Below are 11,598 nucleotides of genomic sequence, written 5' to 3'. Positions count from 1 at the left end.
ATTCCGCCTCGGACCACTACCCCCACCAGCTCCCACGCTTATGCTGCCCTCATGCAGTCCAGTGTGACGCCCTTCGGTATCGTCTGCTCCAACCATTTCCCTGGGTTCCGGCTCGTGCCTGTCTGGCTGGCCACCAACCCGTCTTCGCTGCTCCCAGCACTGCGGACAGGCATCTCCGGACCCTGCCATGGAGAGTTGCTAACGGTCATTCTCAGGCTACAGTAGTGAGTCGTGCGGGTACTGCAAAGACGCATCGAATGGCAGTAGAACCGCCAATTCTCGTACGTGGATTTTCATAGTCATGCCTACTCAGTCATGGATGGATCGCCATGCCTGCAGACCGCTGTCAGAGCGGTCAAGCCTTCTCACACGAACAATGGGCGTCAATGTTGCAGCCGGCGCTTTTCCCGCCTGCATTTGATGTTCCGTTAAGGTTACCTGCGCTCACGTGCTGCCCCCGCGTCGCGTGCAATTCTGCCCGATCCCACCCATGCCTCGAGCGATGCGTCGCCGCCAAGCATCGTCTACGCGTCGGCAGACGTCGTATAGTGTAGATCCTGCGTCGCGAGATGAATTGCATCACAGCGCATAGTCAATGCTGCCATCGCGATGGTCGCCCTGTCGCATAATCATGGAGCGGGGGAAATCGGAACGAGGCTGAGCGCCGAGAGCACTGGCTGACCTTGCCCGATTAGGAGCAAGCTACTATTTCTCATCGAAAAGCTTGACCGTTGAGGTCTACCAGATCCTCGTGGACCGCGGCTGGAGAAGGTAACGACCCACTCATGCGCGGCGCATGTTTGCAAGCACCTTGCATCGCAGCACTATGCCCATAATAGCAGCTGATACCGGCTTCTAGATCTGGTACCATCTTCTACAAGCCCGACGTGCTGCGACACTGCTGTCCGCACTACACAATTCGGTAAGCAGCATTGCAGAGACATCCGACTAGAGGCTTACCCGAGGTTAGTCTACCCGTCGCTTCCTTCAAGCCCTCGAAGGATCAGAGGAAGGCAGTCAACCACTGGAATGACTACGTGCTAGGCGATGCTTATGTGAAAGAGGCTTCTAGGCTTTACCCAATATCGAAAGAGTGCGTAACAACGCCGTGCATTTCCTACTAGACTAATAGCTCTCAGGGAGAAAGCTCTTGTCAAGAACACGTTCGACTTAAGTCGTGAGGTGCACAAGACCGAACTCCAGAATGTCAAGCGCCCGCCTGAACCCGCACATCGCTTCGAGGTGACACTCGAACCAGCAGCTTTCACGCCCGAGAAGTATGAGTTGTTCAAGGACTATCAGCAAAACGTACACAAAGAGAAACCTCATGAGATATCTCAGTCGGGCTTCAAGCGTTTCTTATGTGATTCGCCGTTGAAGCAGACCTCTAGAACTGTCGACGGGAAAGAGCAGCTCCTAGGATCATATCACCAATGCTACCGACTCGATGGACGACTCATTGCGATGGGCATCCTTGATCTGCTACCTCATTGCGTTAGCGGTGTCTATATGCTCTATCATTCCGATTTCGAGCAATGGCAGTTTGGGAAATTGAGTGCGCTACGAGAAGCGGCATTGGCGCTCGAGGGTGGTTACCAGTACTACTACATGGGATACTACATCCACTCCTGCGTCAAGATGAAGTACAAGGGTGACTACAAAACTCAGCATGTTTTAGATCCCGAGACGTACGAGTGGCATCCGCTGGATGGTGAGTTACGCGCTCTGCTAGAAAAGAAGTCTTATGTCTCGATGTCTAGGGAACGTCGTAGGAAAGAGCAAAAGAGTGATGAAGAGACGAGTGCCGCAGCAGAGCAGGATGACTACTCCGACTATCCACTACCAACAGCTGCCGAAGGTGGCAAGGCCATTGCCGACGGCATGTCGTTGTTCGATTTAAAGGTGCCAGGGCTCATGACAGCTGAAGAAATCGAGCAGCAACTTGACCTGGCTACTATGCCCATTCGGGTTCGTGGGCAAATGGCGGAAGCTCAGGTAGGCGATCAGTCCATACGTTGCTGGCCGCCAATCGGTACTAATAACTTGTAGGATCTTGTCTCTTGGGAGGGCAGTGATTTGAAGAACCCTCGTTCGATCAAGGGCATCATTGGCGAGATGGTCGCATGCATGGGCCCTGAAGTCGCATGGCAGGTAGTGGTACAGCTTGGATGAAAGAATGAGGTTAGGAGAACCACGTCGAAATGCTACTCTACTATGCACGAAATCGGACACTACATAGTCTGCCCCTGATGCGCGTCAATACAAGTCAGCTAGATGCGCAAGTTGATGCTCACATACTCCGTGTCTGGTCGCTTCCCCTAACGACGAAGTAGCTGGCCCCTTTGAGCCTAGCTTGTACGTACGCCGAGGCTGCCGGTCGGAATATCGTCCACCTTACCAAAAGTTCACGCACAACACGGCGATTGACGTAGCACGCAATTATGTCCGCGTCGCCCCTTACACTCGTCGTGCGCCCCCGTGGTATGTTCTCTCTGTCCATTGAGTTGGCTCTTGCCTGGCTGAGCGCGTTCTAATTGCTGTTGGCTAACCCCTCTATAGGCCGCCCGATCAAGAATCTCCCCGAGACCATCACCGTCCCGTCCGATGCGACCGCCTCTCAAATCTTTGAGGAAATTGCAAAGGCCTCCAGGTTCTCAATTCACCGATTGAGGGTTACCAAGGGCAGCGATGGCTCGCCGATCAACAATATGCGCGATGTCACGGTTCACGACACAGGCCTGAGGAACAAGAGTGCTGTGGATGTCAAGGATCTTGGTAAACTACATGTCGTCTAATGACGAATGCGATGGCTAACAGCGTGCAAGGTCCCCAGATCTCCTGGCGAACCGTCTTCATCGTCGAATACCTCGGACCCCTCCTCATCCACCCGCTCATCTACTTCGGCCGCTCCCTCATCTATGGCACCTCGGCGCCTCCCTCGCAGCTTCAGAAGCTTACCTTCCTCATGTGCGTCGCCCATTTCGCAAAGCGCGAGTTCGAGACCCTCTTCGTCCACCGCTTCTCGTCGGCCACGATGCCCATCATGAACATCTTCAAGAACAGCGGCTACTACTGGATCCTCTCGGGCTTCAACTTGGCATACTGGAGCTACGGCCCTAACAGCCCGGCTGCTAAGCCTTCGAATCCGCTCCTGACATATCTCGGCGTTGCCCTATTCGCAATCGGCGAGGTCTGCAACTACAGCACACATCTGACGCTCAAGAACTTGCGCCGTCCAGGCAGCACTGAGCGCGGTATCCCTAGGGGACTCGGCTTTGATCTAGTCACATGCCCCAACTACATGTTCGAGGCAATGGCTTGGATCGGCGTGGCCCTCGTCAACTGGAGCTTGAGCACCGTCATTTTCATCATCGTGGCTGTTGGACAGATGGGTGTTTGGGCCTGGAAGAAAGAGAAGAGGTATCGCAAGGAGTTTGGCGACAAATATAAGCGCAAGAGGTACGCCATCTTGCCCGGCATCTGGTAGAATGACGCATCAGGCGATGGGTACCGGATCACTGAGGAGGCTGCACTTGACAGGTGTATGGTGCTCGTGGGGAGGCTTTGCGCACATGGGGAATGCGAGAAGAGAGCCAATTGAAGACAAAGAACAATATATGAGTAACGGCAGAAGCCGCTAAGGCTGCGGCGAGGCGGACTTGTAGAACTACAAGACGTAGGCCGTCACACCCACTCAAAACGGTGACACCTCCGCAGGTACCCGTAGCTAATGCGCCGATGCCTCTGGCCAGCTGAATCACACTAAAGATGTTCGTCACTTGTTTGCTGAAGGACCTTTGGTGACAGATCTCAATGTAGCTGCGTGATGAGTTTACGTCTGTCCTTGACTCATTTGTGCACCTCAATATATTGACAAGGCCTGTGACATTGAGTGTGTGCTCGATTCTGATTCCCGGGTACAACCATCATCCACACCACAACCCAATGTTTTGCTTTTTTGTCGTGATGGCTTGTTGGATCTGCCCGCCCGGCGGCCACTCCCATATCGCCCCGATGAACGCCGAACAAACCCTGCATAAGCGCGGGAAGAGCATGCCACCCACCTGTCATCTCCCCACACAGGCATTTCCCAAAAGCACGCTCACCGACACTCATAAGCAAATCACGCTCAATATCTCGCTGCCTGCAAGAAACTGCCTGCAAAAAGGCAGATCGAGGCTGAGATGATGCGGGCCCTCATTTCTGCCTACCAGCAGTCAGCCAAACAACCCAGCCGGCAAGCCCGTTCGTGATCAGCCCTAGCCTTAGCCGCAGCACTACCTCGACCTGCCGCACTGGCTAATCAACAACTCTCCATTGGCCATTTACCGTGTTTGGGCACGCCGGGCCGCGGCTTACGATGCCCAGGTGGGAGAAGAGGACCTTTCTTCAGCTGTGACGGGCTGGGCTTGGTGGCGCTTTTTGATTTGACGATCCCCGGTGAGAACTAGAGGGACTGCTAGCTTCAGCCGCAGTTACGCATCTGGTCGTGTGAGGACGCGTGTATAAGAGGACTGAGGCAGGAGCCATTGTGGGACGAACAATAGCCTCACACCCATTGTCCTCTTGTGCTGAACCATTTCGATCGTTCTGTTAGCGTTTGATCTGGTGTTGCGCACATATACCCCTCGTTGCTTTTTCTTTGGCTGGCTGCGCGCTCTTCGGCTTGAACTACTTGCATCTGCAAGGCTGGTCGTCACGTTCTTGCCTGTCACATCTCGTTCTTGCTACTTCGAGTAACGGGCGAGATTGTTGAACATCGTGACGTCGATTGCAGAGGCGGTAAGAGTACACAAGCGACCTCACAAGATACTCTGTGTTGCGTACCTAACAAAGCAACTACTCGCTGAACGGTGTTCGACTGAATGTAAGCCCGACGGTATCTCTTATTTACTCCTTCTGCTGTCACTCCTATCTCCTTTTGTAGCTCCTGTCTTTCTGGTTGGATGCACCTACCATTTCCAGATCTTCGAGCAAGATGAGGCTTCCGGATTGCCCGCCAAGAAAACTGTCCCTTCTCAACCCAGTCGCAAGATCAGATCTAGCCGAGAGAATGCCACTAACACAACCTTCCAGCTTACCCAAAGATATGGCTGCAATAACAGCAGATGCGAAAGCGGCATGGGACGCCCATGTCGATACCCGCACAGGAGCGGAGCCACCAAAACCAGCCGATCCATCTGAGATCAGCACACTCAGAAACAAAATCGGCAATTCTTTCAAAGCAGCAGCAGCTTTACTAGGCGCAGCAGCAGCCCCGATTCCCGACCAGACAGGCGACGGCTCCAAGATTGCCCCAGAAGAGAAGGCTAGCTTGTACAAGAAGATTGAGGGCAGTCTTCGCGATATGTCTCACCTTGGTGTCGACAACATCCAAAGTCTATTGGAGATCCAGAAGGAGAAAATGCTTGGTGGCTATACTGACGACAAGACTTACCTGATGGAGGGTCTTATCCGGACCGCCGCCAAGCTGCCCGACGGATCCAAAACTAGGGACGCTGTTACAGGCAATTTCTTAGAGCAGCTATGGAACGACTTGCAACACCCACCGCAGTCGTACCTCGGAGAGAAGTTCCAGTATCGATCCGCAGATGGCTCCAACAACAGTCTAGTCAACCCCCAAGTGGGCGCAGCAGGGACACCATATGCTAGAACGGTCAAACCATCTCAGATGCAGACCCCCGCGCGCCCAGATCCGGGTGTCGTATTCGACAGCATCATGACGAGGAAGCATGCCGAACTGCATCCCAACAGGATCTCGAGCATGCTGTTCTATCTGGCATCTATCATCATCCACGACTGCTTCCGGACGAGCCACGAGGACTTCGCCGTTTCCATGACATCTTCTTACCTCGATCTGTCGCCCTTGTATGGGAGTAACCAGACCGAACAAGACATGATGAGGACCGGACGCGATGGAAGGATCAAGCCTGACTGTTTCTCAGAAGCGCGATTGTTGTTCTTCCCCCCCGGTGTAGGCGCCATGTTGATCATGTTCAACCGTTTCCACAACTACACTGTCGAGAACCTGGCCGCGATCAATGAACAAGGGCGCTTCAAGAAGCCCTCAAATGAAGCGCCCCAGTCTACTGGCGATGCTGAGGCCGACAAGAAGGCAAAGGATAAGTACGATGCAGCATGGAAGAAGTACGACAATGATCTGTTTCAGACTGGTCGTCTCATCACCTGCGGCCTTTACGTCAACATTATTCTGATCGACTACGTCCGCACCATTCTGGATCTCAACCGCACAGATAGCAACTGGCAGCTGAATCCCCGCGCTGAGGTAGCGAACCTACCCATGGGTGTTGGCAACCAGGTCTCAGCTGAGTTCAACCTCGTTTACCGATGGCACTCTACAGTGTCCGATCGCGACGAGAAATGGACGCAGGAGATGTGGGACGGTATGTTTGGCGAAGGTCGTGATCCCAAGTCTATTAGCAAAGGCGAGTTCCTTGGTACTTTGAACAAAGTCTACAGCAAGACCGATCCGGATCCATCGAAACGCAAGTTCGCTAATCTGGAGCGAAGCGAGTCCGGCACGCTACCTGACCAAGGCCTTGTTGACATCTTGACATCAAGCATTGAAGACTGTGCCAACTCTTTCGGACCAAACAGAGTTCCCGCTGTTTTCCGTGCTATCGAGGTTCTCGGTATCGAGCAAGCACGTAGTTGGAACTTGGGCTCGCTCAATGAGTTCAGGAAATACTTCAAGCTCGAGCCGCACAATACTTTCGAAGACATCACATCCGACAAGTATGTGCAAGAACAACTCAAGCACCTCTACGACCATCCCGATAAGGTTGAAATCTACCCTGGTATCGTTGTCGAGGATGCGAAGCAACCCATGGCTCCAGGTTCCGGTCTCTGCCCAGGGTACACCGTCTCTCGTGCTGTTCTCTCAGACGCGGTAGCGTTGGTGCGCGGCGACCGTTTCTACACTCACGACTACAACCCGCGCACATTGACAAATTGGGGCTACCAGCTTGCTGAAAGCGACCTTGGTGTCGACAATGGATGCGTCTTCTACAAGCTCTTCCTGCGCGCTTTCCCACAGCACTTCAAGTACAACAGCGTGTACGCACACTACCCTCTGACGGTTCCCTCCGCGATGAAGGTGGCTCTCACCGATCTGAAGAAGGACAACTTGTACGACTTCAGCAAACCAGTGGCAACAGCACACCCACACTTCGTCAAGGAGTACAAACTCGCCACCGATATCATGAAAGACCAAGCTACCTTCAAAGTCGTCTGGGGCAGAGCCATGGAATACATCATGGGTCCCGCATCCGCCGACTTCATGCTTGCTGGCGACGGACCCAAGAATGCCGAATCTAGGCAAATGGTCAGCAAAGCCCTTTACGTCTCTTCATGGGACAAGGAAGTACGCGACTACTATACGCTCAAGACCAGGCAGCTGTTGAAAGAGAAGAGCGTAAAGATTGCCGACTTCAACCAAGTTGACATCATACGCTCCATCGGCAATCTTGCCCACGTTCACTTCTGCTCTGAGTTGTTCATGTTGCCGCTCAAGACGGCCGCACAGCCCTACGGTATCTTCACAGAGGCTGAGCTCTATCTCATCATGTCGTCGGTCTTTGCGCTCATCTTCTTCGATGCGGATCCTGCTTCGTCTTTCCCCTTGCACGTCAAAGCAAGGAAGGCAACACAACTGCTTGGAAACATCGTTGAGAAGAACGTGCAGGCCATTGCAAACTCTGGAATCTTGTCCAGTATCATGGCGACAATCTGGCCTCAGGAAACTACCATGAAGTTCTATGGCGTGCATATGATCAAGCGACTTCTAGAGAGCGGCATGTCGCCAGAGACCCTGACTTGGGGTCATATACTCGGCACAGCAGGTGGTATGGTTTCCAACCAAGGCCAACTCTTTGCTCAAACGATCGAATACTACATCCTCGGCAACGGCAAGAAACACTGGCCCGAGATCCAGAAGCTTGCTGAAGACGACAGCGAAGAAGCATTCGAGAAGCTGATGCACTACACCATGGAAGGAGGCCGTCTGAACGGCGAAACAGGCGTCATCCGCGCCGTCGCCAAACCCACCTCCATCACTGAGAACGGGAAGACGACAGACCTCAAACCAGGTGATGCTGTCTTTGTGAACTTACGCGTTGCATCGCACGACCAAGACGTCTTCCCCAACCCAGATGAAGTCGACATCACACGCTCCCTGGATTCCTACATCCACCTCGGATACGGTCCACACCAGTGTCTCGGACTACCGATGACGCGCATGGCGCTCACGACTATGCTCAGGGAAGTCGCTCGACTCAAGAATCTTCGCCCAGCGCTGGGTCCGCAGGGCAAGATCCACAAGGTGGAGAAGAAGATGGATCCGGGCGAGGAGAAGTACTCGTACCATGCCTATTTGACGGAGAACCAGGATATGTACTTCCCGTTCCCTTGTGGTAAGTCGTCCGAACCTCTTGATTTGTCAATCAACCCGTTAGAGAACGTTTGCTGACTTGATGTGTAGCTTTGAAGGTGTGCTGGGATGATTAGATGGATGTAATGCTTGGATCTGGAGCTTGATGGATGGATGACAGTGTATGATGAGATGAATGATTATTCGAAGGGTTTCGGTATAGTTTAAAAATCGCCTATGTTATCTTCGACGGCGAACGGCGTAGATAGCTGAAATGATATGTGTTCCCCACCCATCATTGCGTGAACCGATATCTCATCGTATTGCATAACGCATGCAACAAGGGAGACGATGAGTACGAATCGAACCCATCTTGACGTTGTAGTAGTAGTTCAGAATAGATGAATATGCTAATAAGGCGAGTTAGTAGGGGCCAAAGGCGAAGCAGAGGTCTCAAACTGACCTAGAGATCTTCCCTGGCCTCAATACGAGCGCTTCATAGGTGGCACACTCGCCGCTTCCTTCTCATCCAACGTCGCCATCTGTACCGCCCTTGTACCAAACGTGACTTCCTGACCAACATTGCCCTGCCACGTCAGACTATGCTTCATCCAGTATTCGTCATCCCTCTCTTTGAAGTCGTCTCTCGCATGCGCGCCTCTGCTTTCTGTCCTTGTCAATGCCGCCTTGCTCGTCTGCGAAGCATTGGTAAGAAGGTTGCGCAGTTCGAGTGTCTCGATAAGATCGGAGTTCCATATCAGGGACCGGTCTGTGACGCGGAGGTCGGTGGTATATTTGTTCTCGATGTCGCTGAGTTGTGTGTTACCTTTGGATAATGAGTCGTGGGTACGAAATACGGCCGTCGTGGATTGCATGGTAGCTTGCATGTCGTTTCGTAAAGCGGCGGTCGGTGTGGTTCCGTTCGTGTCTAGGAACGTGTTTATCTCGCTGATGGAGTCGAGGCCAACGTTTTCGGGGGCTGGAGTATGAGGCGCAGATGGGGAGTGATTCGCAGAGATGTGCAGTGCTGTTGCGCGGCCCTGGATACGGTCAGCATGTGCAGCAAGGTTGCTGGGAGGATTTGAGTACTCACAAATACTACAATGTCGAGCAAGGAATTTGCTCCCAGCCGATTTGCGCCATGAACGCTGACGCATGCGGCCTCACCTGCAGCATAGAGACCGTCGACAACCGCTTCTTTCCCACTCTTGGCGTCTACATCCAGCACCTGTCCATGATAATTCGTCGGTATACCGCCCATACAGTAATGCACTGTTGGTAACACCGGTATTGGTTCTCTCGTGATATCGATGCCAGCGAATATTCCTGCTGTTTCCGCGATACCAGGCAGGCGTTCCATGATGACGTCCTTCGGTAAATGGGAGAGCTGGAGATGTATGTGATCCCTGTTCGGCCCACAGCCGCGGCCTTCTAGTATCTCGAGATTCATAGAGCGAGAGACGACGTCGCGAGATGCTAGGTCTTTGGCAGTAGGAGCATAGCGTTCCATGAACCGTTCGCCTTCGCTGTTGAGGAGATAGCCGCCTTCGCCGCGAGCGCCTTCTGTGATCAAGACCTAGTGTAGTCGTCAGTCTAGAGGCTTTGTGGTTGGTTGCCTCCGTGAACGTACGCCTGCGCCATAGATGCCAGAAGGATGGAACTGCACAAATTCCATGTCTTGGAGTGGCAGTCCAGCTCTTGAAACCATCGCGCTACCATCGCCCGTGCTTGTATGCGCGCTTGTTGCACTGAAGTATGCTCTTCCGTATCCGCCAGTAGCCAGCACTGTGTTCCGGGCAAAGATTCTGTGAGTTGTGCCATCTTCCATATTCAGCGCTGTTATGCCCACGCACTTGCCCTCGCTCATCATCAAGTCGAGCGCAAACCACTCGATGAAGAACTGCACTCCTTCCTTGAGACTCTGTCCGTATAGCGTATGAAGCATTGCATGCCCGGTACGATCTGCTGCACATGCCGTTCTGTAGGCCTGCCCGCCTTTCCCGTATTTGAGCGATTGGCCGCCCAATGCTCGTTGGTAGATGGTGCCTTCGTTCGTCCGGCTGAATGGCATGCCGTAATTCTCGAGTTCGACGACTGCTGGGACGGCCTCGCGCGTCATGTAGTGTATCGCGTCTTGGTCACCGAGCCAGTCTGACCCCTTGATGGTATCTACTCGCATGTTAGCCAAAGCTATCTTGGATAGCGCACTTGCTCACCATACATGTGCCATCGCCAGTCGTCCTCAGTCATGTTCCCGAGCGCGGCGTTGATTCCACCCTGCGCGGCGACGGTGTGCGAACGGGTAGGGAAGAGCTTCGACACGCATGCGGTTTTGAGTCCGGCTTCGGTGAGTCCTACAGCAGCTCTGAGGCCAGCGCCACCGGCTCCCACAACGATTGCACTGGTCCGAAGTTAGCTACATGCATCCGCATAGATTGAATGTCGATTACTCGTAGTGGTGGTCAATGACTGTGAGTCCTTTGACATTTGGCCCATGGACGGAGGCTAACTTCCTGTGGTGTCTTGGGTTAAGTAATTGCCGGTGAGCACTGTACTGGCGGCGCGAGATGGCTCGCGCAAAGGCACGCATCATGGAGAGCGATGGGTGAAGAAGAGATACATTGGGTATTAGCTAGATCGAGAGAAGGACCTCGAGACATCAGAGTAGTACACGCGGTAGTTAGTACCAGTGGCGCTAGCATGTAGGCGTTCGGCATGCCCCTCTAAGCTTCCCTCGGCTGTATAATGACCCAGGGTGGGTGGAGGTTGATAACGCGGAGAAGGACCCTTATACTTCAAAGTGCCGAACGCTCCTCGACAGCGGTGTCTCAGGAGTCAGATAGCAGGAGGCCATCATTCGCGACGATGTTGAACAATCGAGACGCGTCGTCTGATAGAGGGAGAAGTTTGCGGGGTAGACGGGAGTGAATGTTGGAGACGCGATGTGGCGAAGATCTGGGCAGGAACAACATGACTCGTGCATGCGCGCTACCCCGGAAATCAGCATCAACCAATCGGTCACAACGCATTACGCAAGGCGAGAGACCGATCAGCCTTCCGTCGGCTATACAACTTGCACTAGTCCAAGACATCACTTTATCTCCAATATCGTGCTTGGCATTTCGTAGCAAGTGTTCGCCCTTCGTGGCCGTTTCTGCTGGCATGAAGCGCCCGGTGCATGCTCTCCCGTGACGTCATACAACGAGTGG

The 11,598-nt window shown here is 53.4% G+C and overlaps 4 protein-coding genes across 4 annotated transcripts; 3 read left to right on the top strand and 1 right to left on the bottom strand.

Moving 5' to 3' along the window:
- Positions 1-490: 490 nt before the first annotated feature.
- J4E85_006844 (uncharacterized protein) lies at positions 491-2,172 on the top strand (the record flags this gene model as incomplete). Its single annotated transcript, XM_051471079.1, has 6 exons — positions 491-530; positions 696-771; positions 860-922; positions 971-1,093; positions 1,140-1,995; positions 2,050-2,172. 6 exons carry the CDS (start codon positions 491-493, stop codon positions 2,170-2,172), a joined length of 1,281 nt encoding a protein of 426 aa, XP_051325289.1.
- A 269-nt stretch (positions 2,173-2,441) lies between these two features.
- Positions 2,442-3,487, top strand: J4E85_006843 (uncharacterized protein; the record flags this gene model as incomplete). The annotated part of the gene is made up of 3 exons (XM_051471078.1): positions 2,442-2,481; positions 2,560-2,775; positions 2,826-3,487. 3 exons carry the CDS (start codon positions 2,442-2,444, stop codon positions 3,485-3,487), a joined length of 918 nt encoding a protein of 305 aa, XP_051325288.1.
- A 1,602-nt stretch (positions 3,488-5,089) lies between these two features.
- J4E85_006842 (uncharacterized protein) lies at positions 5,090-8,526 on the top strand (the record flags this gene model as incomplete). Its single annotated transcript, XM_051471077.1, has 2 exons — positions 5,090-8,432; positions 8,501-8,526. 2 exons carry the CDS (start codon positions 5,090-5,092, stop codon positions 8,524-8,526), a joined length of 3,369 nt encoding a protein of 1,122 aa, XP_051325287.1.
- A 345-nt stretch (positions 8,527-8,871) lies between these two features.
- SDH1_1 (succinate dehydrogenase flavoprotein subunit) lies at positions 8,872-10,639 on the bottom strand (the record flags this gene model as incomplete). The annotated part of the gene is made up of 4 exons (XM_051471076.1): positions 8,872-9,429; positions 9,483-9,965; positions 10,020-10,558; positions 10,606-10,639. The coding sequence occupies 4 exons, from the start codon at positions 10,637-10,639 to the stop codon at positions 8,872-8,874; spliced, it is 1,614 nt and encodes a 537-aa protein (XP_051325286.1).
- Between the last annotated feature and the right edge of the window lie 959 nt (positions 10,640-11,598).

Source organism: Alternaria conjuncta (genome assembly GCF_024043145.1).
Source record: "Alternaria conjuncta strain BMP 0040 chromosome Unknown scaffold_9, whole genome shotgun sequence".
NCBI classification, from domain to species: domain Eukaryota; kingdom Fungi; phylum Ascomycota; class Dothideomycetes; order Pleosporales; family Pleosporaceae; genus Alternaria; species Alternaria conjuncta.
The sequence above is the reverse complement of the archived record's forward strand: the minus strand, read 5'-3'. Positions and strand labels throughout refer to the sequence as shown.